Genomic DNA, 26,078 nt, shown 5'->3' with positions numbered 1-26,078 from the left:
TTTGTTCTCCTTGCTTTGGTCTCTTTTGAAGATGATGACAGTACCGTATTTACAGTCTTGTTGCATTAATCAAACAAGCATCAAAAGGTGAAGCCGAGCTCTCTCTCTCTCTCTTCTTCTTTTTTTTTTTTGATCACTCAGTGTCTCTTCATTTCCACTCCTTTTAAATGAGACACTTTAAAAGTATTGGAACAATGAACAGTTCCTATATGCTGCTGCCAATTTACAAGATTTTGGGTTCAACATTAAAAGAATGAGATGTGAGTAGAAAGAGTTTGCCTCCTTCCTGATTGCCCCCCCCCACACACACACACAATTGTCTAACTGAAATGTTTCCCACCATCGCTCAAATTCAAATAATGGCATTCGTCAATACAACATATGAAAATACAAAATGCTTTTTTTTAATGATTAAGGGTGCCAAATGCCAAACCTTTATCGCCCTGTGTGAAATAGTGATTGGTGACTAAACCTAATAGCTGGTTGGGCCACACTCAGCAGCAGACAAAATCAAGCGTTTTCTATGTACTATAAAGGAGTCTCTCACATCTCTGTGGAGATATTTTGGCCCACTCGTCCTTGCAGAATTGCTTTAATTCAGCAACACTGGAGGGTTTTCGAGTATGAACAGCCTTTCAAAGGTTACGCCACAGCATTTCAAGTCTGGACTTCAACGAGGCCACTCCAAGACCTTCATTTTGCTTTTGTTAAGCCATACAGAAGTTGACTAACAGAGGATGTTGTGATGCAGAAGACAAATGCACTTCAGCTTGATTCTCCGTGAGGAATTTTTGGTAAAGAGCAGAAATTGTGGTCATCAACGACAGCAAGTATCTGTGTAAGTATATATATATATATATATATATATATATATATATATATATATATATATATATATATATATATATATATAGTCTTTGAATTAAATATCCTTCATATTGGGAGATTTTGCATCAATTCCTAGATATTATTCAAGTAAGTATCTGTTACAAGCTTCGCAAAAAATTGTAGTTGAAAAATGTGATTAATCATGATTAATCATGGAATTTTTTGTGATTAATTAGTTAAAAAAATTGTATCACTTGACAGCACTAATATATATATATATATATATATATATATATATATATATATATATATATATATATATATATATATATATAAATACACCGTATTTTAAGTCCCTAATCTTCCCCAAAACAAACAAAGCGCCTTGTAAAGCGACGCGCCCATTATATGGACTAAGCATCACTCACAAACATCAACCCTTTTACTCATTGGGCTGTTCGGAGTGCATGTTAGCACACCCTGCTGGACAAAGTCTGAGTCATCTATGCTTCTATTTGACCGTGACTTATACATTATGTGACTATGGTGTTTGGGTGATGGTGTAGGAGAAAGCTGGACAAAAGGGCAGCTGTCCACAATGTTGTAGTCTGTCTAATCATTTCTGTTATTGCAAGCAAGAAACGTCCCAGGTTTAGACAACAGACTGCAAAAAGCCCAAAGTACAACAGCACATCTCTCTAAACAGCCATGTGATTGGCTGAGTCTGAGTGGCTCCCAAGAAGACATTGCTGTAATTGGCTAAGGCTGAGTGGCTCCCAAGAAGCCATTGCTACAACCTTTTTGTGTTATTTTTGTTTCTTTTGGGTATATAGATGGCATGAGAGATACATGTTTTGTGTTAATCTTATTTATTTATTTCATTGTTTGCTTGTATGCTGAGTTTTTTTTGGTTTTGATTTGAAACCGTGACTCTAAGGAGTGTGGTGACCAGTGAAGTCCCTCCCCTGACGTTGTCTAATAGATTATTATATATATATTTAAACTGAACTGTGGCTGTTTGTCATATTCCAGTACTATGCCACTGATGGTATAAAAACACAGTGCAGTGATGACGTTTGTTATTCTGTGATGGATAAAGTGGCCGTTAGCACACAAATGTGCATAATGATCTTCCAATGAAACTTAATGTGGTTGCTTTTTTGCTTAGCTGATCTGAATCCGTGAAAACTAGCAGCAATCCGGGTGAGGCTCTTTTTTAATGATCTGGACCACCACGTTCAGGCTGTAATGAGGTTGTGTTGAGAGAGTTCTGTCACAAGATACGGACAATCCGCAACAGTTGGTAGCTCAGTATTGTATATAATCTTAAAGTTTTAAACTGACTACATGGCCACCCACCATTATTCATCAAATAAGCCTACAATAAATCAGATTTAAATATAGTTACTATAATGCATTTCAAGCGCAAAACCCTAAAGCTGTGAGTGACCATGATGGTTTAAATCAGATGCTAGCTATCACTCATCAAACTGACTAGTTTATCCACAGTTCTGGTAAACATTCTTGTCAAACCAATGCAGTGGAGCACATCTGATTCCAGACATCCGTCCACCCATCCATCCATTATCTGTTCCACTTCTCCTCACGAGGATCGCGTGGGGTGCTGGAGCCTATCCCAGCTGTCTGTACACCCTGAATTGGTCGCAGGGCACACATAGACGAACAACCAACCACTTTCACACTCACACCTAGGGGCAATTGAGGGTATCCAATCAACCTGCTGTGCATGTTTTTGGAATAAGGGAGAAAACCGGAGTACCCGGAGGAAATCCACGTAGGGATTGGGGAAAACATGTAAACTCTACAGAGGAAGGCCGGAGCCGGAATCGAACCCATGACCTCTGCACTGTGAGGCCAACATGCAAACCAGTCGTCCACCGTGTTGCCAAATTCCAGTCATATATTTTATAAAAATATATAACCGAAAGCACTAACACGCCCAAAGAAATGGTGCAAAAATACACACACAGAAGCCACTTTCCTCTTCTGAAGCTCCTTTCTGGCCAGAACAAAGCAGTTTCTGCCTCAGTAGTTTGAAAGATTTATCTTACAATACAATGCATTCATAAAACCTTGGCTGCAAGGGAAGTATGTCTGACCTAAGCAAAACTGCACCTTCAAAAGGTTTAGGACAGCCTTTGAAAAGCTTTGAAAACACATCTTGAAAATAAGCCTTAATGGGAATCTGTCCATGTGGAGAAGTCAGTTGGGCAGAGATAGGAGCTGGACACATAAGGGTTGGCATGCTAGAATGTAGGCAGTGATTGACAGCTGGTCAGATGAAATGCTCAAAAGACCACAGGGAGGGTTTCCACTAAACATTTTTCTACTCACACTGTGACAGGAGAAATAAGCGCGTATAAAACATGTCCATTGCTGAAACATAATATTGTTCCTTCAGCGCCCACAATAATTCTGTGTTTCAAAGGGGAAGAGGGAGGGACCCGATGCTTTATGCTGCCAGGATAGAAGACAAGAGCACATCGCCCGTCTGTGGGGAAAATGTAGTACAAGTGAATAATTTCAACACAGAATATTGACAACCCTCGAGAGCTGTTATTCTTCATGTTAATTAAGAGACAACTGAACACCTATTTCCAAAATGACAGCATGTGAGGTGGAAATCAGTCCTTCTGGAGATGAGTGCCACCCATTTTGAGTTACCCTCAATCCTTGTCCTTTTACCGTGTAACATTATGGATACGTACGGAACACTGAATAAACAAAAACACTTCAGAAGAGACTGGAGACCGACGTGACTCACAGCAGGGAAGAGTGTACAAGCCCCCCGGAGAGCTGCTCAGTCCATCCAAGGGTCATTACAAAGCTGTGATTAGAATACATAACACGTGTACTGCCAAGATGAAGGGCCTCAAGGGAGGGGCCTTCTATTCTGCCGTGCTTGTCCATCAGAACAGCACTCTATTCATCATGGCAGTCATCCTCATTTAAACAAGCTTCCAAGGTCATGACTCTCTCCAGGCATGATAGTGTACGTACGAATATATAACTACATATTGACGCTCAGCCGAGTGGGCGGGATAAAAATGAAATTGAAAGATTGAAGGTTTAGCTTCCTGCAAGTTAGCGGAATAAATGAAAGACTCTATTGAGAAGTTTCTCAATAGCAGCCGAGACGAGATCAATGTGCAATGAGCCACCTGTGAGGGGCTTCGTCAAATAAGCACGCATATTCACACCCCTATAGGGAACATGAGAGGGAGGGTGGAGTGCTTGCTGGGTCCATCTGTCATGCAGCCATGCAGCCTGGCAGTAAACACAGCAATGTGAGGATGGCCAAGGGGAAGGTCACAACACTTTTTACCTTCTGACTGTTTACACAATATAATATAGCTAGTTAATGAGATTTATGTTGTCCATGTTACTGCCCCAGTTTCATGATGCATGCAATGTTACTTGAATCGTATTTTCCGTTCAAATGTTGTTATTGTAACCTACATAACCAACATCTTCAGTCAAATATTTTATAATGTAATAATAACATTATCACTGCTACTTTTGTGTGCCTTGTATGCTCATGTTTCACTCAAAATCTCCTCCCCTTAAATTCCGTAATTAGTGATTACCAGACATCCGGCAAATACTGACACAAACAACTATTTTTTTTCTTCTTTTAGTTGCCTGCGTCTGAGATTCTCTGAAGCGGGACAGTGATGTCTCCAAAGTATCCATTCACACAACGGTGACAGCTTCACCCATTAGGATAATGAGATGTATCACGACGTCAGCGCAACAGCGACATTTTCATTCCACACAAAGGACCGTGGACTTTCAGTCACAGTGTCTGTTCCCAGCCTTCCGTCCCTGTTAAGCATCTGATATTATATTGGAACAAGACAGCGCGTTGTGAAAAAGGCCGAATAAAGCCTGTTTGGATGGCCAATGAGATAGAGGTGAACATGTGTAAAGATGAAAAGGAAGGGAAGATAGATGACATCATAGATATATCATGCCAAAAAAGCAGATGCTGCAAATTCTATTTGGTTGGCCTCACCTTGCCTCTACCAGACTGATCACCATGTACATCTCCCAGGACATATTTTCAGCCACGGCTCCATGAGGCACCAGCAGGCTGACTCCTGGAAAACATGGAGAAATGTGTCAAAATTAACAACTCCACCAGCCTGTCAGTGTAGCGCAACATAAACATTTGCAGATTGTTGTGCAAAAGCAGCAGAATACTTGGAGAGGATAAGAAAGAAAAAACTGTAAATTTAAACAGATAAGATACTGAAACCATTCAAGTGGATGAAGCTGGATGTGATGATGTCTTTTCTCTTAAACACTTTTGAGCATTACCCTCGTAAAGGATTTACATTGGAAAAGGAACCACATAAGTGCCGGATAATTGCAAATGTCTTATTATATTCTGCTTTTTCTCGGGACTTTCCTTTGGTGGATTTGGTGGAACTCTGTTTACGACTAATGCACAAACACAACATAACATTACTAGAAATGTTCCGGCTGTTGTGCAAGGATAGACAACTGGGTATCTGTTCATGGAATTTAAAGACAAATCAATGTGCCTGGTTTGCTAAGAGATCAATGTTTTTTTATTTATTTTTTCATTTCATTTTTTACCAGAGCCACGACCACACAGCAGGCTGCACTCGTGGAATCTTATGCTATGGTACTTGAGCTGGCTAAACCCGAGAAGCCCTTGACAGAAGGCCACAATGACCAAAACTTTTGACCATGCTAAGCTGGTCAAGAACTTTGTTTCGTCATACAGTGACTTGTCAAATTTTTTACATTAACAATCACGTCAAAGGGAAAATTAAAAATGTTAAGCATGACTGCATATACTTCTCCCTGGCCTAAGGATGAAAGCACTTGCGATGGATGTCAGTCAGCTGCTTATTTTTTGTTAAAACCATTAACAGAAGGTTTGAACTGCACGGGGAACTACTCAAACGGGTGTCTATGAGCGATACCTCCAAGGGCATGGACATATTCAATGTCATTACAGCAGTTACGTTTCAACTTCATATGCTGGGTTGCACAGCTTCTGTTGTAACGGATTGCGCACCTGTGAATTCTGAGGGTTAATGTATTGCTGCAAGAGGCCCTCTGCAGCAGGACACTAAACTTTTGCCACGTTGTAAATTTGGTGAGTAAAGTAATGCATTTCATCTGAAAAGTGAACACATCCCTCAGTCACAGGAGACTGAGAGCTTTATTGGATGAAACGGACACAGTGTAGTGAGTTTTATAAATGCACATTTGGACCGTTCAATGAGCCTGGGGAAAGGTGTGGAGCGTTTTTTTTTTCCCGAGCCCTGGAAGTGCAGTGCTTTTAGATAACAGCATGCATGGTGACTAGAATGCTTACTGCAGGAGAGTCAAAGACAACATTTTCAAGCCACACGGCATTCCTTAGTAACATGGTTATTTGAGTTAACTCCCTTCTGGGAGTTGTAGTCCTCTTAAAGTGTGTCACACATAAGCATCGTCATCATGTAGCAGCTAATAAAAATGAGCCAGCAGATGACGTTGCTCTGAGGAGACGATTTTTTTTTTTTGTGTGGTTGCAATAGCTCCCCTGATGTTGTCATTTAAGGTTATTATTGAAAACAAAAATGAACGAAATAACAAAAACTAAAATTAACAAAACATTTTCGTTAACGAATTACAATAACAAAGAGAAGGTTTTGGGAAAAACGCTAAACTAAAATGATGACTGCTCACAAAACTAAAACGAACAATAAGCTTGGAAAAAATTCCAATTGTTTTCGTCTTCGTAAGCTTTTTTATAAAATGATAATTTACAATGGAAATCATGGCGTTCCCGGATTTACAATAGTTGTACAGTTGAACGTCACCGACGTCCTAAGTGACGTAACGCGTTGACAATGATGTTTTATGGGTATAAAACAAAAATAAACCAACAGCATAATGGAGAAAGTTGGGAGAAAACGGCAGAGGCCCATTTGGGATTAATTTGATATTGCGTCTTGGGCTAAACTAAATGCATCGTCATGGAGACAGGTCTCATGTGCGGCATCCTGCCGTCTCTCTCAATATCTCTCTCTCATGCACACTGTCAATATGCAAGGACTTAAATTTGGCAACTATGTCTAGTGAGTTAACAAATCCAGTATACTCCTGTTCAATTGCCAGGTTTTTCTAATTAAATAAATTAGACCGTGACCCCAAATTGCCACCATTAAAGACCGCAATAAAATTTCCCTAACACACGGAAAATGTATTATGGGCCGATGAATCCATGGCTGAAGCTTTTGGCCATATTTCGTAAAGATATGTCAGGCACAAACACAACACAGCTCCTCACTTAAGAACAGCATACCTGAAGCATGGTGGTGGTAGCATAATGCTTGGGGCCCGTTTTTCTTTTGCTGTGACTGGAACCAATTATAAACAATTCCATATACTCAATTACAAGATTGCGTGCACTCTGTACACTCGTGCAAGGTCATTAATCAGTTTGCTTTTACTCCCCCTTTCAAAAAGGCGTCCTTTTTTTCAATTGAGTTCTACGGGTTAATAGTAGATTTACTTTTGAAATTATTTAATCTCGTGTCATTTTAATGCCAAAAAATAGCTTTGCAAATGGGATGTGTAGACTATAATCACTAAGTTTAGCAACATTTACATTTTGTGAACGTTTCATCTAAATTTTTACTTTCAAAGCAGCATTAATGCATTGCACTTTTCTTGGACTTAAACTTACATAAGTTTAAGTGAACTGTTATATTTTATTTGTTCATAGTTCAGCATTATTGTTTGTAAGTTAATAACATCTCCAAATGTTATCTGTTTAGGAGTTTTTAATGAGCAATCCTTGTTCCCTTTAAAAAAATGCAACTACCCAACACATCACGTTACAAAACTGAAACTAATAAAAACTAATCTAAAACTAAGCATTTCCCCAAAACTAAAACTAGTAAAAACAAACAAATCTCTTCTAAAAACTAATTAAAAATAAGTGTATTTGAAATAAAAAATCAAAACAAAACAAAAACTAAACTAAAATGAAAAATTCCAAACTATAATCGCCCTGTTTAACACAACACGAAACCCAAGGTAAAAATGGCTTTCCTTTTTCATTTCATATATGAAAAAAATATATATATAATACAGTATATTGGGTTTATTTTAATTAGGGTGCATGCAAGTATGCATCTAACTTTGGAAGTGTACCCTGTATAATCAAAACTTTTTAAAAGGAAATTTGTGTTGAATTTCTACTCCCCAATTCTTACCATTGTGATTTTCAAGGCAAATTCGACCTGTTCAAAGAAACATTTTCATTCTGCCGTCTGAATGTGAAAATGTTGTTCTTGCTTGTGATATTAGAAAAAAAATGTCCAATCATGGAAAGACTTTCTTCACAAATATTATGAGACAGATACTGAGAGATTGCAGGAGCAGTTCAAGAATCATTTCCACCATTTCCTAGCACTGCAACCACAAATAGCACTCTTCAAAGATCCCCTCCCCGCTGCTGTCAGTAAGCAACCTTCTGAACCGAACTTCACGAGTGGCAGTCACAATCATTTTTTTTTCAAGTGAGGCGCAATGAGGAGGGAATTTCGTTTTGGAGTCTATTACCTGAGTGTTGTTTCCCGCTCCTCTGAGATTTGCTCCCTCACTGACCAGTAAGTTTGAGACCGAGTACATTTGTGAGAGTGTTATTTTTTTCGACAATGAAGCACTTCAAGTCAAAAGAGAGAAACAGAAACATCTGATGAAAATTGGGTGTCCAAAGACTGTCACTTATTTCCACTCTATTGTTGCACCAACAGGCAAAGCCACAGGGTTGTCATTGAATGAGAACGAGCAAGTATGCCCTAAAATCAAAAAATATTTGCGTGGGATGACTTTGACGGAAAAAAATGTTTTTGTGCTTCATTGGGAAGGTGACTTTATGCTCGGTCTCTGACATTTCCATTTCATAGAACATGACCTTGAGCCAATAGCAGAATGTTTGGCACATGACAATTGCGCAACATATCTACATCTAAATTGTGCATTATTAAAATGTGAAACAGATAGGTGTTCAAATGGTACAAAATATAAAACAGAGAAATTACCAAATACCAAGCAGTCATTTCAAGTACGGTATTTTTTAATTTTTTGTTTGTATATTCAAATATGTCAAATTCACACACATTTGAGGTAATTATAATGACCCTGTCATTGATTTTTATTGGTGAGATGGATCATCTTTGATCTGTGGTCTGTATAGATCAAGTTCCACAGTTCGGGCCAGGCACGTGACGTGTGACATTCTGGCAACTTGGGGTGAAACAAGCACTCAAATTATTGATGCAGGATTTTTTTTGTTCCTCTTGTCGCATCACCCTCATTCTGATATGTCAAGGATGCTGCAAACATACTCAACGAACATGGCACCAAGGCTTCAAAATAAAGCTTACCAAGTCATACATTGAGTCATTGATGCCAATGAAAAGCGTTAGTAGACTTTTAGCGTAACAGCTAACTTAACTTCCACTTTCGACATTATTTGCAGTTTTAATTGAAATTACATAGTTGCCACAAACATCAACACAACACCATCCCAAACTCATATTCAGTTGTTAATTTAAGATCCTAACAAACCGGCATTAGTGACTAGCGGCTAGCTGTTAGCATAAGCAATAAGTGTCCACTGACAGTTTAATAGGTGTTCATTAGTGTATTTTTTGTGAACCAAAATTATTTTGTAATGCACTCTGAATAACAGGGACAAAAACAATCTAAATAAAACTTAGTCTTTTTGTCTCTTTTTGCTAACTAAAAATTTTAAGAAAACATTCAGCTCAAAATGTTTAGCAGGCTACCTTATTTTATCTCCATTGTACCACGTATAAGAATGCATCCTGCCCAATATTGCATTTAGTTACGTTCTTAAATCCTAAACGGCCATAGTAGACATTAAGAGTTGTTTAATAAATGAAGACATTTTATCTTTTGTTTCATTTATTATTTATATTTTTTGCTGATATGAAGAACGATCTGATGAGTGACTCAAAATCCGAGAACCGATCCCAACCGTGACTTATGTGATCCTTCAAACCACTATTTCTTTTACAGCACAAGTTCAGAAAACGAAGGTTAATTTCCTCCACTGACTGGAATCTAAAGTATCAGAGGTTGTTCCCCAGTGTTCTTATGTGTGCCTGCTTTTGTCCCAGAAAGTTTGGTCCTTTTGAGAGGAGTGCTTGAATATAAATCATACAGATTCCCACAAAGAATAAGGATATTAAAGACAGTCTGATGAAACAATGTCTGGCAGAGTTTTAGCTGCAAACATTGTCTGTCTGAATCAGACTTGAGGTGTAAACAATTTATTAGTTTTGATCCTCCATGAGAGTGATCCTCAGATCACTTCTGGTTTCGCAACAACCACCAATTGACAACATATTCCTACCAACACAAAAAAATATGCTATTGCAAAAATGCACTTATTGAATAAAATATAACAAATTATAGCATTGGATTACAAATTAGGTTGAGAGCAACATAGTAATAGAAATGAAAAGAAGCTCCTCAGATAACCAAAATTTACAAAACCAGTATATGCGGGAGTGCTGGGGATGGAGGGGTTAAAAAAAATAAATCTTTATATAATATTCTCAATCAGTATTAATTACATTTCAGCACATTTATGGTTCAATATGATTGGTGACTGAGTATTCTTTCTCACCCTTCAAGATACTTTGCATAATCCCCATGTCCAGTTGAGTAAAACGTCTGATTTCCTGAGCAGCGCAACTTTCCCTGTGCATTCAAGAAATGTCAGGGTGCCCGTTTTCAACACAATAAACATTCAAATGTTTTTTCTTGAAATTTAAATTGTTCTCGTCAGCAGCCTTTTTCCTCAAGTCAGATTTGAAAAAAGACTCGGTGACAGGGTATCTTTTCTTTCCACCCGGTGTCACTTCAAAATGCCTTTCGCCAAAAGATGTAGCCCATAAGTGATTTCAAAAACGAAAAACATCAAGGCAATGCCAAGTAAGGGGCTGCAAAATGTTATCCCTGCCCTACAGTATAGTTAAAGGACATGCCTCTGAACTAATGCATATATTAATCAGGGGTTGCACTACTTACAGTAGTCCCAGTTACCTTTAGATATTAATTTGGCAGTTTACAAGGCACACACATCTCCAACATACACTTTCAAAACTCTTATGAGACTTTCTCAAAATCTAGAAGCTGTTATTGCCAAAAAAAACATCAACAACAAAAAATATATTTTCATTTACTTCATTTTTAATACTTGGTTTCCCACATATCGATTTTGCTTTTTTTTTTTTTTAAAGAAAAAAAAATGGTAAAATTGTCTTTACAAATGAAAAGAGTGCAGCTACATTGAGTATATATTAATAGAGAACCCAAAAAGCTTCCGTGGATTGCTGGTTCACATGACTACCAAGTCATATTAAGTGAAAGGAAGAGTGTTCCAGCAAGTAGGCTGAGTGAGTGCTACACTTGACATTAGTGGCTCCTCCACTCAGACCACTCTACTTGAAAGACCAGTGAGGAAAGTCAATTGCATCTGCCCTCTTCTCATGTGTCAAGGATTCAGACAAGGATCCCGAAAGAGCACTACATGTTGCACAATTGCTAACGTCATGGTATCTGCACTTAATTCCAAATTCTTGACAATCAATGTATGTCAATATATTCAGGCAGTTAAAAAAAATGAAAATAGATTTTTTTGCCTTCTGCCAACATGCCGGTGCAGGATGAACAGCCCTTGAAAGTGATGTTATAAATGTTGCCCTTATATTATGATTAAGAAGCATGTTGCTTTTGTCAGTGCTGTTCTTAATAGGATCTGACCGAAAACATTTTGGGGGTTTATGTTGATTCTGATGTGTGGCTGAAAAAGAATTCAGATAACGGATTCATTGGTCAATAAAATTTAAAAATAACTAATGTATAAAATAACTTCTTGTCTGACACTTAGAACAACAAAAATGTGAATTCTAAACAGAACATCTGAATGCTTTTCCAACTCTTTGTTCTTTAGAATTTAACATTAGAGAATATAGGAATTAAAATGCATTAATTGATTAATTTATCTTTATATTTTGGCCCCTCAGTTGATGTATGTAATCTAAAAGCAACATAATGAGGGACGTTACTGGCAAAACATTATTTATGCATGATGCCCTTTAACTTTAAATCCCATTTCTTCTACTCGATTATTTTGTTTGGCATAAATGACGCCTTTCTTAAATGTCACAACATTTCAATGTTGACATTGAGTAGCATTTTAAAAATAAAAATATAGTCGACTCCCACATTCTCTTGGTTTGGCACCAGTGGATTTGCATATTCACAATTTTTTTTTCTCCAATATTTCTCGCTCGTGTTTTGTGAAAAACATGTTGAATGTTTATCAGAATTTTTCTGAAGAATATTTATGGTTAAAAAAAAACAAACAAAATATATACAGTGGATTCAGATACAGATTCATTGTCATACGTAGGCTTTTCAGTGAAATCACCTGCCCAGGCATGCTAGCTTGAGCACTCTCGTGCAGCCTGCTAGCTCTTCCTCGAACCAGCTAGGCTGAGCCCTCTCCTGGAGCCTGCTACATCAGCCCTGGGACTGCTAACCTGAGCCCCTTCCGATAGATGAAGGCCTTTATCCATTGCTTTAGTTTGATGACTGTTTCGGATTGAAGATCAAGACATGTATCCAGGATGAGTACTCCTCATAATAAAGGTCTTGTCATATGCATATCACAGTGGCCCGGGTTTAGTGCTGCCATGCATCCTGAACAAATGCAAACTCACTTGGCCTGAGCTTTAAATCTGCAAAGTCTCTGATGGTTTTCTCTTCCATTGGAGACCCCTCTGCATGGAAGTTTTTTGGCCTTTCGAAAACGTACTCTCTTGCTTGACAGAAGTCTATGCTTGTTCTATGATACATTTGTGTCAATGCATAATGTTAACCAAATATTAATGATTATACTACTCTTATTTTGGTCTGGTAATGTACACCGAGACCCTGGCACTGAGGTGTATTCAGACACCTTCTGATTTCAAATCAATAGCTGGACTTAAATGTACCCACTTTATTGTTTGCAGCCTATTACCCAAGATGGACAAGGTCAGATTCTGGGTTAAATCCACAAATGCTGACACTGTAATAATTTCTGAAACTTGGCTGACTAAATCTATTGTTAATGAAGGAATTAACATACAGGGGTACAATATTTTTCGCAAGGATTTTTTTTTTATGTGAAATGTAGAGTTGAGACTTCAATTATTTTATCCGAATCGATCTGTGAGCAGTTGTTGGTTGTTATCGGCCTACCTCTTCCATCCAATAATTAATGTTTAATTTATTGCTCCTTGCAGGGGCCTAAAAGTAAACCGAATGTTATGTACAAGAACTTAAAAATCTTCAATGAGCATGCTTTTCACCATGATCTATCTATACTAGATCGGGAGCAGATAATAATTTAGCAAATGTTGAACTCGCTCGGACATTCTTGCAAGAAACATTTGCCAACGTTGTTAATAAGCATGCTCCGATTAGGAGATTTAGAGTGAACCCCTGGTTTTCTCCAGAGTTGTCAGACATTATCTACCTGCGTAATTTAGCATGGGCTAAGGCCAGACAAAGTGATTCGTCTGCTGACTGGATTGCTTTCAAGCAACTAAGAAATAAATCGACCACTCTTATTAAAAAGGCCAAGTCAGATTATTATTTATCAGTCACAATCCACAATCTCAAAAATCAACACAAATTTGTGAAAGTGATAAACTCTCTATTTTGAATTAATCTCACCAGACTTTTCCACAATTCGTTCTTAAGGACTTAGTTCCAGTCTATAACAAAGGTGATATGTTGAATTGCTCTAACAAAAATTTCATCTCAGGTGGATCTTTGTTCAATCAAAAAGGTGCAGCCTTCATGACTTCCTGCACGGATCCACAACAGCTCTCTGAGGACCGCTTCAACTTTGCTCCTTTTACTGTGATGCAAGTGCACAAGTCACTGAGGAAGCTTGATCCCAAGAAACCTTCTGGACCAGATTTTTTTCAAACCCTTTTTTTCTGAAAGCAGCAGTGTATATTGTGGCACAGCCCCCTTACAACGCATTTTAACCTCTTAATCCAAAGTGGAGAAATTCCTGACATTTGGAAATCTGCCTTTGTTACTCCTGTATTAGATGGAGGTGACCCAGCGGTCTTAACTATAGACAAATATCAAATTTGTGTGTCATGTTAAAAATTATTGAATCTTTTGTAGTAATAATAATAGCAAAAAATGTTTTTAAGCTTTTTAATTTTTTATAATTGTGTATTTTCACTTGTTACTGTATTGCTTTATATTTATTTTATTTTTTGTTTAAAACAAACAGAAGGTAATTATAACTTGATATTGGAGCTGGAAAAGATTAATTGCATTTTCATTCATTTCAATGTTTTAAGTTACATACGGGCTCACAGAACCAATTAAGTCCGTGACTAGAGGTTCCACTGGATATATATATTTTTTCAAATACATTTCAATAGGCATCAATTAAACACAGATTTTTGCAATGGGCCCAGTCTCTAACTCCTACAAATAGCCGGGTTTCACTGTATAATGTACAGAAGGTTCAAGTACATTTACCTCAGATAAATTAGGTTATTTTTCTTTGGAGAACAATTAAATATAAAATGTGTTTCTCAAACCTGCCAAGTTGCTTGGCATGGTTAGTGTTGCAGATCACAAATCTCTTTTTTTTAAGTCATCTGTTGAGACAGATGGGCACCCTCTTTCTTAATTCATCACTTCTAAACTGTTATTTTGTGTTAAAGATGAGCTGAATAATTCAAATCTTAGTGAAACGTTTACATTCAAGAAGTGTTTGATTCAAGGTTTGAATTGTGCTGTACATCTGAACAAGTTTCAGTCCCTTCCAAACATTCACCAGTTTCAACGACATTTGGACCACTTCACAAAACAAAACCCCCCAAAAAAGAAATAAAATTGACAATGGATTTTTGTCACCGCTTCAGTATGAAAAATGGAGGAGCAGAGCCTGAGGAGCAGTTATGGATGAACAGGGCAGCACCATGATTGGTTGCCCAACTCATGCATCACTGGACATCGTTTTAGTCATACTCCCCAAAAAAATCAGGGAAACTGAACACAAAACAGTTCAATGTTATATTGGCAAAATGCAACACTGGATCTACTCACCAGTGTTGGGCAGCACTAGGCGTCCTCCAGCCTGACCAAACACACCAGTGGTTCTCAGTCTATCGTTACTGGTGCTCAAAGGTCCATTGAAGGTGAGTAGACCTTTCTTGCATCCGTCTATTGAGCTGCAGTAATCCCGGCTCAGGTCCCGTGGGAAGGTCTCAACAGGTGCTTTGGCATGGAACTCGGCTCGCTCTGCCACACCATAGACCATAAATGAGCTCTGCACTTTTACCTTTATGTCTGGCAAGGGGTCAAAAAGTTCTTTGTCTGCACCGTCCTGAAAGCACAGAGAAGTGCTGTAGGTGCGTCCCACAGTTAAGTCTGGCGGAATAGAGGAGTTGAGAAGCAGGGGGTTTCCTGTAAAGATGGAAGACAGACAAAATCATGAGATCACTAAACATGGAAAACTTTAAGAGTGAGTATTGCTGTCGATGATATGTGCGGTAGCAGAGGCACGCACGAAAACAAAACGATTCTTCAAGCTATATTTGCGATCTGGTGAGGTTTTGTGTGTGTGTTTTGATTTTTTGAGCGGTAGATAAAGTTCTAGAGAATTCACTGACTGAAGATCTAATGTCTGGTTTCTTCATGTAGCATTCAAGGCCTATATGTCTATGAGTAGCACTTAAAAAAAAGAGAAAATTCACCACTTTTTCAGTTTAGTCTAAAATGTGTCCACTCACCTCTTTCTCATGAGTATCAATGAAAAAAAGTGAAGTGTTCTTCTGCATGATCATTCAACCAGAAGCCAACTAACTTGAAGATAAAGATTAGTGTTGCGCTTAATATATCTTGATTACATCATTTTAACCTACCTGCATTTTTGCTCTTTGAATTTGTGCTTTAATATAATGCCATTTGTCACGTAACAATGTTTCATAATCATATATTAAAATGAAAAGTGACCGAAAATTATTTGCACGGTCCAGGTGGCACGGTAGCCGACTGGTTCACGCGACCACCTCACAGTTCAGATTTTTTCTGTGTGCTCGGGTTTCCTCCCTCATACCAAAAACATACTTTGTAGGCTGATTGTACACTCGGTATGATTATGAGCGCGGATGGTTATTTGTCTTTGTGTTCCTGCGATTCACCCCCGCCTGCTGCCTGGAGACAGCTGGGATGGACTCCAGCATACCCGCGACCCTCGTGAGGATAAGCGGCTTGGATGGATGGATGTTTGAAATAAACCTGTACCTGCAAGACTATAAAAATACTCTATGCTTTGAGTTTTCATCCCTTTACCCCTAGTGAGGCATATATCAAAGGTAAATTTGGCTCGCTTAAATGGGCTGTAATGTTTTAACTAACATTTAGAGTTACACACATTGCAGAGAAAATTGTATTGTATTGCTATTATTATTGTATTATTCCTGAAAATGTGCTCTGATGGGATGAGACAATTTAGAAGTGTCCCAAATGCAACTGAATAAGGGCAAGATTTGTTGATTTACAGTTAATCATGCTAAAGTAAAAAAAAAAAAAAAATTCAAAAACACAAAACCATAACACACAAAGAACAAAAGTAATTGTGTGACATCAAATTCACATTAATCTCCACATAGAATATACATTGTTGGATCCCCTTTTGAACAGAGCCGAATAAAATCAGGTCCATTTCCCAATCTCCTCTCTCTGCAAAGCTCCAGCACCAATTGAAATCAAATGTCCAAGCTGGCAACCGGCACATCTGAGGTAAGGGAACACAACCTGGACAGAAGGTCCAGGGCTCGGAGCCATGGCTAAAGTGTAAGATTTAATTACCTAGCACACACAGCTTGATCTCCATAATCCATCTGCTGCAGTCAGCTCCTATGGACACCCGGCTGACCCATTGAAGGACGGGGAGGGGGGGCGGGGGAGCTGGAGGGCCAGGAGGGGTCTAGGTGACTGCTATTTAAATGAGGGGAGCGCCCGGTGTGCACCCAAGAGCCTGCAGAGCGGTCTTCATCTGTGGTCATTAGATGTGACGATGCTGCCAGACAAGGTGCGGAGTGCACTGCATCGATCTGGCCGACTCAGACTTGTGCTGCCCCTGCCCCCTGCCAAAATAACTGTGAAGTCACTGAGTCCTTGATGCCCAGCTGTTGCCTGGTGAGGCGTGCAGGGTGGGAGTCTAATGTTGTTTTGTATTCATGGATATGATCAATTACTGGCAGGATGATTTGTGATTTTGAGGTGTTTTTTTTTTTTTTTTTTGCTTCGACGACTTGACATAAATAGAATGTCTTTGGTAGTCCGTAGTTTTTAATGGAACATCTTTTTATTATAATTGGTATTTTATATTATAATATTGTGTATGTTCATTATTTTTTCATCTTCAATCTTGCAATGAAGCTATGCATGTAAAAGTTTTAATACTTGCAGGGATTAACGAAACATATGTTAAATATATGCATTTACTCTACAAGGATCATCATGAGTTCCGACAGAAATTGAATAATGCATGGTGTAAGAATGAGACAATACGATACAAAAAAAACCTATTCTGTAGCTCTGCTCCGTAAATGACTGATGCTTCAAGCATACATAACAGATGCACAGATAGTATCATTTCTAAGAAGTCTATTCATGTCACCAAACCTGGCAGTGGCATATTCCACCTTTTCTGCCAGACCCGCAGTCAAGTGGACATTAGCCCTCTGCAGCTGACATTCGATCAGTGTTGAATTTCTCCCCTCCGGTCGAGTGGAGACCAATCTGATTAGCGCTTGGGTGTGCATCTTTAAGAATGGTGCGGCGAAAATGGAATGGCACTGGTGAGACGAGAGAAGTAAATGAAATGTACCTCGGGTTGAATACCTTGAGGGATAGGTTTGGAATTGGGCCTCTGATTAAAAATCACTCACAGGGAGAAGAAATGTGCACAGACAGGTTTTGGTCCAAAGACTCATTCAGCACTTGGCCTTATATTTGCTCTGATAGCAGAGAGTCATCCGAAAGCATTTAGGGACTGTTCAAAAGTATTTTTGCTGTTAAATAAAGCTTCAGCTTTCCACTTAATTAATGGTGTTTTCTTTTATGTTTTTCATAAGCAAGGTAAATTTTGATGGCAGAATGAGGCTATTAGGAAATGCATTAAAGACATTCTCCAGTGTAAACTTGGGTTTTAATAGGAAAAAACATGGAAGCCTTCCACATTTCGCCTGGCTGATGGAGTAGAAAATGGAAAGGAGTGATTGTGGCCAGTGGAGGGCACAGCAGGCAGGCTCTGGGGGGAGCTGGCCTATTTAAATAGGATTGATGACCTGCTGAATGTGGACCTGGCTCACATCACCTCCCACACCAACCGTACTTCTCCCCTCAGATCTGAGTGATTGTATGCGTAAGGGTGGATTTCACATTTTCTCCTATGCTCGTCACCTGCTTTAACCCAGAAGTGTCAGGTACAGTACGCCGGTAAAAATATTCGTATCGATTCACATTTTATTCTCAGGACTTCGGATTCCCTGCAACTGGACTGTTCTGATTACTTTGGAAGATATATTGTGTTCTTATTACATTGTATGCATTTTAAAGATGATCATTTTGCATTCTAAAGGAGTGATGGTTGGGTCATGCCTTTAAATTAGACCTGTGGGATAAATCAGGGGTCATCAACCCTGTTCCTCAAAGACCGGTTCCCTGTTTGTTTTCAATCTCTCCCTGCTGCAACACACCTGATTCAAATGATCAGGTAATCAGCAGGGTTTGCAGAAGCTGGTAAATGATCATAATCATTTGAATCAGTTGTGTTGCAGCCGGGAGAGATGGAATTCATCCAGGGAGCTGGCCGTCAAGGAACAGGGTTGAAGACCCCTTGGATAAATAGTTGGGTTTCTACTAGCCTGCATGCTAGACTAGAGGGGAGGGAAAACATCTTCGAAGACAAGCACAACAGTCCAGGTATGATTGATTCATTGCCCTGTGAATGTCAGGTACAGTAACACAAATGCTTGTAGCAATCCTTGATGGGACCTAAGCAGTCACTTCTCGAACATACTTTATTGCTGTGCTCAAGAAAAATACAACTGATGTTAACTGCCTCACATGCCGCACATTTATCCATCAAACGTTTGGCACAGTGCAATCTTATGGACGAGACGGGTTGTCTCTCAAGCAAATGTGTGGTCTGTGGGGGACAGGTTGGCATTGTGGCATGTATCTCTCTGAAATTGATTACCTCCCATTACACAATAACAGCGGAGCAGATATGTCAAAAGAGAAGGACAGGTTCTTTCACTGATTATTGAAGTATAAATCCAAAGAAGATAGGGCTTGCACAGAACACTGCTCAATGCAGATAAATGCCATCAATCATGAGGCTGGCCGGGTTGCAGAGGTCTTTGATAATGATGATTCTTTTGGCGAGAGAGAGAGAGAGAGAGAGAGAGAGGTGGCTCATGTCAGTATAAAGGATCGTTACCTATAGAACCCTTACATGTACGCCTATTTGACTTGTACAGCCTAGGAACATACAATTATTTACCATTGAATGCAGTAATTAGCCATGTCTTACGCTAGCCTAGATTGTACCCTTCAGGACAGATACTGAGTCCAACTAGACCACTTGTTCCAACAGTGTGTTCTCACCTTGTCTGGTGGTCTTGAAGTTGAAAGATTGAAACCCGCCGGCAAGCGCAGAGGAATCAATGACATCTACGCCGTACTCGCTATGGTTCTTCCTGTACAGCATGATTGCCACTACCAATATGCCCACAGCAATGATACCAGCTCCCAGGCCAGAATACAGAGCCACGTCACTGGAACTGTCCATACCTAGCACACACACACACACAAACAAATAATAGCAGTTGAGACAAAACTTTTTTGCTTGTAAAAGTAAATGGCACACCATAAAGTTAGAGTATATTAGAGAAGCCATATAGAATGGGAAAAGAATGATAAGATGGAGCGATCCCAATTGATTTTGCAGCACAGTTGCTTCAAATGTAATTTGTTGCACGTTATATTGAATGCTAACATATAAAGATGAGCTAACCACAAAACCCTTGAGACCCACTCGTTTAGACCAAATACCTATACATAAGAAACGATGAAGTTAATTAAAGCTAATGTGAGTAGATAATGTCCATTACATTGGAAAATAAAGGGCTGATGAATAAAATATAGCTGTTTGAGTGCTCACATTTAAGCTTGCATATGAGAGAAATGAGCACTTACAATTTTTATTCAGACATAGCGAGACTAATGAAATCAGTCACATTAACACCTGTCAATCAATTAGTCAGACATACTCAAGCACATGATTGAAAGTCACGGGAAGATGGACAGCACCGCAAATTGGTCAATTTAGCTTGTTTGACCCCAAAAATTAAAGCCTATTAATCCACGACAACACAACACATGTCCGCTTGTCACAAGCAATACATCTCCCAGCTCAAAGTAGAAACACAGCTGTGATGTTGTGGCTGTCATAAAGTCAGGGCACTAAAAATGATGGAATACGTAATGAGCACCTGCTGGGTTCGAAGCAAGAAGCTCAGATCAAGGTGAACTAAATGGTGCCAATTTATTTCGCATTCCAACATCAAGTAAATACTGCCCATACTGCACTAGCCTGTGAATTCTGTGGATTACTGTTGGAAATTGGGAAGATAAAGAAAAACATATACTGGGAACTCACTTTGAGGTTTAACGTCATGTAGCAGCTTTCGATCTGCAAAGACAGAGAGATAGAATAAGATGAAGAGGAGGGAAAGTGGTGATTAAAGTCCAAGTCTCTATGAAGTGACTATTATAGTGAAGTTACTCTGACAGTTGAGTTCACAGATGACGCTGTCTCTCCTTGCATCAGAGATGAAACTGGCGAGAGTCAGACGTTTGCAATTGCCTCGAAGAAGGGTAACGCAAGTCCAAAACCGACTTTGCTCAGTGTAAGACAAGCAGTGAGTTGCATATATTTTTCTACCAGCCTGTCCACACTGAATGCAATATGCAGTTACCAAAGAATGAAAGCTGTTAAGTTTGAACCATGAATGAAAAAGTATTTCTGGTCAGTCCTTGATTGTTATTAATTATAATGATAATAATAATTATTATATTATTATTAGATTTGTTTCGCAAGCAAGCCAAATTAAGATGCCTACAATGCAATGAGACACACAGGTTTGCCTCTTGTGGACAACAACTAATTTCTGTGTTCAGGTATGTTGCAAAAGTACCTAGTACGGTCCTGGATTACGCAGCCCTTTAGCTCACTGTACAAATGAAACAGGGGCATGGCTCATATTGCTGACAATAAATCAACTCATGTTCTGGCGTTGGACACCACCAATGTTGGATGACTATGGGATGACTGTTTACGTTACCATGCCCAGGACATTTATGTCAACACAGTTTTCCCAAACGCACATCTCCAATCAAGCCTAAATATTTGCCAGGACTGCACAGGAAGATGATGGTGACAATGACTGGAAAGATGATAGAGGATAACAGCTAATCGTGCTGAGCGGGGAGAAAGGACTTACTCTGAGTACACTGTCCATCTGTGCAGTTCTCAGTGGCTTCTGAGCTCCCTTCACACATCTTGCCTCTGTGTTTGGGTGCTGGGGAGTTGCACTCCCGACTTCGCTGTCTTTCACACTGGCTGCTGCATATGGTCCATTCACTCCATTCATTCCAGCCTCCATCGACTGCAACACAAGGACACCCACATGATCAGCCAATATGGCAGCAGGAAACACGAGTTTTCGGGCTGGATTTTTTTTTAGGGCCCATTTTACCTTTAGTTCATAATGACCTCATGTACAGTCTGTAGTAATGAAATGTAACCACATGATTTTTGTATCTTATCTTGCACATGGATTAACAAGTAGTTTATTGTAGGTTAGACCATTTATTATTTAAATAAGACTATATATATATATATATATATATATATATATATACTAGGGCTGTCAAAATTAAAGCGTTAACTCAGGTGATTTATCCAAAAAATTTTAACTTAGTTGAATATTTTAACTCAGTTAACTCTTTGCAAATATTCTGCCATATTAGCTGTACATCTTTAGCACGTCTCAGAACAAAACACTGTGTTCAAGTTACCACTGGGCCTTGCAAAGCAACACTGTTGGAGTGTGGCGCTTGTGGGTTTTGAGAAATGTTTAAAAAAAAAAATGTCTGTGAAGATGTCTCCATTTAGATCGAATTCAAGAATCAAAGAAAGCTATTAGAACAGTCTTTGAATTAAATATAGTTCATATTAGGTGATTTTGCATCAATTCCAAGATATTATTCAAGTAAATATCTGTTACAACCTTCGCAAAAAAATATTAGTTGAAAAATGTGATTAATTGCAATTAATCATGGAATTTTTTGTGAATTTAATTAGTTAAAAAATGATCACTTGACAGCACTAATATATATATATATATATATATATATATATATATATATACACACACACACGCAATTTTATTCCCCCAAGTAGTTACTGAAAGGTGTGTTTTCGGAAATGTATTTTGAGGAAATGTAATTCACAGATGACAGAGACTTTCCATCTCAACATACCACACTCAACATCTTGGGAGTTATATTGAATGTATCACCTGGAATTAAGGTTTGAATCATTTAATTGAAAAAGCTGGAATTAGGTTTAAATCATTTAATTGAAAAAGCTGCACCCTTCCACTGTATTTCTACTGTGTGTTGGTAGATATCTGCTAAAGCATTACACTCATGACTTGTCCTGTAGTCAACTTTTGTACATGAGAAGGATATGTTCTCCGCCATTAGCCATCTTTAGAGCGTAGCAAATAGGTTATTGGGTTTAGGCAGCCACAGTTAGAGCACAAAGCAAACTGGGCAGAGCACAAGAGATCTATTGGTTTCTCTGGGGCGTTGCACAGAGACTACATTCACACCCGAAAATTAATTCCCTTAAGTCCAACTCGGCAATGAAGCCCACGGACCACTGCACCGACCCTTTTAAAGCCGACTTCAAGTACAATAGTACACAGATTCCAGAGACCACATTTAATTTCACAACAAAGCAAACTGAAATGTAATTTTTACCCCCCATAAATATTACATAATTAACGTGAGTGTTCTTAAAATCGATTTATTACTCAAATATGGTGGCTCAAGCTTACCTCACACTTGGTCTTAAAGCAGGCTATTAAAAATGGGAAACTACCATCCTCTCTTTATCTGGTAAATGAATTGCATGGACAACACTAAAAAATGTGTTTAATTATCCAACTTTACAAACATTTTTAAATGTACAGTATTATTACTAGGGTTGTAACAAAAACTGATTTGTATTGGAAAATCTGTTTTTATTGAACCAATCTCACCAAACGGTTACATTTGAAAAAATGGACCGTCCTTGAATAGTATCACTCCTCATGTATGTCTTTTATGAAAGCTGCACACCAGGTATAAAGTGGCATAAATCTGAGGTTGCTGATGATTTAATGTTTCTTTGATTTTAAGTAACGTGAATAGTTTGGGGTATGGAGAGCTTTTACATGTTGTTAGATTACATTAATAAACATGTACAAACGATACAGCCGTACCACATTTACTAAAATCCGTAATCCCATTGAATGGAACCAAATGGAATCGTTATACTGTTCTTGAATCGTATTGTACCCAATGTATCAAGACTTGAGTATATACCGTATTTTCCGGGCCATAGGGCGCTCTTTAAAGTCCCTAATCTTGCCCAAAACAAACAAAGCGCCTTGTAAAGCGGCGCGCCCATTATATGGACTAAGCATCACTCGCGACCATCAACCCTTTTACTTATTGGGCTGTTCAGAGTGCATGTTAGCACACCCTGCTGGACAAAGTCTGAGTCATCTATGCTTCTATTTGACCGTGACTTATACATTATGTGACTATGGTGTTTGGGTGATGGTGTTGGAGAAAGCTGGACAAAAGGGCAGCTGTCCACAATGTTGTAGTCTGTCTTATCATTTATGTTATTGCAAGCAAGAAACATCCCAGGTTTAGACAACAGACTGCAAAAAGCCCAAAGTACAACAGCACATCTCTCTAAACAGCCATGCACATTTCTCTAAACAGCCATGTGATTGGCTGGGTCTGAGTGGCTCCCAAGAAGCCATTGCTATAATCTTTTTGTGTTATTTTTATTTCTTTTGGGTATATAGATGGCATGAGAGATACATGTTTTGTGTTAATCTTATTTCTTTGTTTCATTGTTTGCTTGTATGCTGAGTTTTTTTTTGGTTTTGATTTGAAACCGTGACTCTAAGGAGTGTGGTGACCAGTGAAGTCCCTCCCCTGACTTTGTCTAGTAGACTATTGCCATGACACCTTTTATTGGTTAGAGTCGGTGTTATTCACAGTGATTCCTTATAGTTTCATGACATCTGTCATCGAAACGGGGCGATACTTCTGGGGGCGATACCTCTGGCAGCGATCCCTTAGGGGATTGAGTCCTGGTGAGCTGTCCACAGCCAGCGCAAGCAGCTGAGCTAGCGCGAGCAGCTGAGCTAGCGCCTGCTCTGAGCTAGCGCCTGCTCGCGAGCAGCTGAGCTAGCGCCTGCTCGCGAGCAGCTGAGCTAGCGCCTTGTAGTGCGGCGCGCCTAGTATATGCATAAAATACGGAAATAGCACCCTCAACTGGTGTTGCGTCCTTTGATGCAGCGCGTCTTATGGCCGTAAAAATACGGTAATCATCTTTTATTGGAGCGATGCACACCACTAATAATTTTACCCTTTGGAACTACAGTATAATGTTCATTTTCTTCATCCAGCATTCTTTGTTCTTCCACTTATCCAGAACTGGGTCGCAGGGGCAGCTACTTATTCAGTAGAGGGAAACACACATTTCCCTCTCCCCAGCCACTTCGTCAAGCTGTTCCAAGGTGAGTTTCTCACCCTATTGTTATCGGAGAGCCCCATCATCCTTTGGAGGAAACTCATTTCAAGTGCTTGTACTTGTGATCTTGTTCTTTTGGTCACGACCCATGGATCATAACCATAGGTGAGTGTGGGAACATTGATTAAATAGTAAATCGAGAGCTTCACCTTTTAACTGAGCTCCTTCTTCACCACGAAAGACAGATGAATTGTTCATATAACTGCACAAATTCCACCAACTAACCTGTCGATCACTCGCTCCATTCTTCATAGAGGACACTCCACCCTTTTTTGACTGAGGACCATGGTGCTGGTTCTTATCCAAATCACCGCTCACTGTGAACCCTACCGTGGAAGCATCTCCAAACCATCTTAAAAGGTCTGGTCCAAGACCCAAGTTGTTTGTCGTGTAAAGCAAAACTATATGTAACTGGAGGTTCTGGACCCACTTCACCCTTCCCACAGGTGCTGAACCCACACAAAGGGGGACACAAATCACTTATTTGGGCTGCGCTGAGCTATGTGCCATGTGGAAAGGTCTGGCCGCCAGGCACTCACCACCTCCAGAGGGGGGAGCCAGTGGTCCAGGTAAGAGAACACTGGGTCATGATCATCATAGGGGTCTCCCAGCCGTGCTTATTTTGGTTCCTCTGACCCTACCCTAGTCATAAAGCCCCAGACAACTTCGCTCCTCGGGTAAATGGGAAACACGAACCCCTCCACCATGATAAGGTGATGGCTCAGGGATGAGGTTCATTTGTTGGAATTTATTATCCTTAATGTTAAATCTACCATTAGCAACCTCACGTTGACAGCCGAAATTGACATTCAAGTTGAACAACTGCATAAAATTGGTCAAATTGTTATGTTCTGACTAACCAGAAAGGGAAGTCAAAAACTGAGATTACGTTGAGAAACCAACCAAAATTGAGTTTACCACATAATTAGTGGCATATCCTGCACAAAAGCCGTTACACAAATGTGTATTGTTAATTACATCGGCTATTTGAAGTAAAATTACATTAACATGAGAGCTTTACAATAATGTTAGCTATTAATGACACCATCGTGTTCCCGGACAGGCAGTTATTACCATCTCCTAAATGTGTTTTAAGAAGCATGTGGCATCAGTCCATTCATTTTCTTTCACTTGACATTTGTTACATGAGTGAACTTATGTCAAATTAAATGCCCATCTC

The 26,078-nt window shown here is 39.2% G+C and overlaps 1 protein-coding gene across 1 annotated transcript in view; it reads right to left on the bottom strand.

The window, feature by feature from the left end:
* Positions 1-26,078, bottom strand: part of unc5db (unc-5 netrin receptor Db) — a 208,739-nt gene that overhangs the window by 42,356 nt on the left and 140,305 nt on the right. Inside the window, exons 7-11 of the mRNA XM_088301616.1 lie at positions 21,519-21,683; positions 20,675-20,707; positions 19,621-19,806; positions 15,046-15,405; positions 4,865-4,949 (exon numbers count right to left, since the gene is read on the bottom strand). Coding sequence (XP_088157742.1) covers positions 4,865-4,949; positions 15,046-15,405; positions 19,621-19,806; positions 20,675-20,707; positions 21,519-21,683 — 829 coding nt within the window. The remainder of the gene's footprint in view (positions 1-4,864; positions 4,950-15,045; positions 15,406-19,620; positions 19,807-20,674; positions 20,708-21,518; positions 21,684-26,078) is intronic.

This window comes from Idiotropiscis lumnitzeri, chromosome 1, assembly GCF_059441095.1.
Source record: "Idiotropiscis lumnitzeri isolate Australia: NSW breed Sydney's pygmy pipehorse chromosome 1, RoL_Ilum_1.0, whole genome shotgun sequence".
NCBI lineage: Eukaryota > Metazoa > Chordata > Actinopteri > Syngnathiformes > Syngnathidae > Idiotropiscis > Idiotropiscis lumnitzeri.
This window is presented reverse-complemented; position numbering and strand designations above follow the sequence as displayed.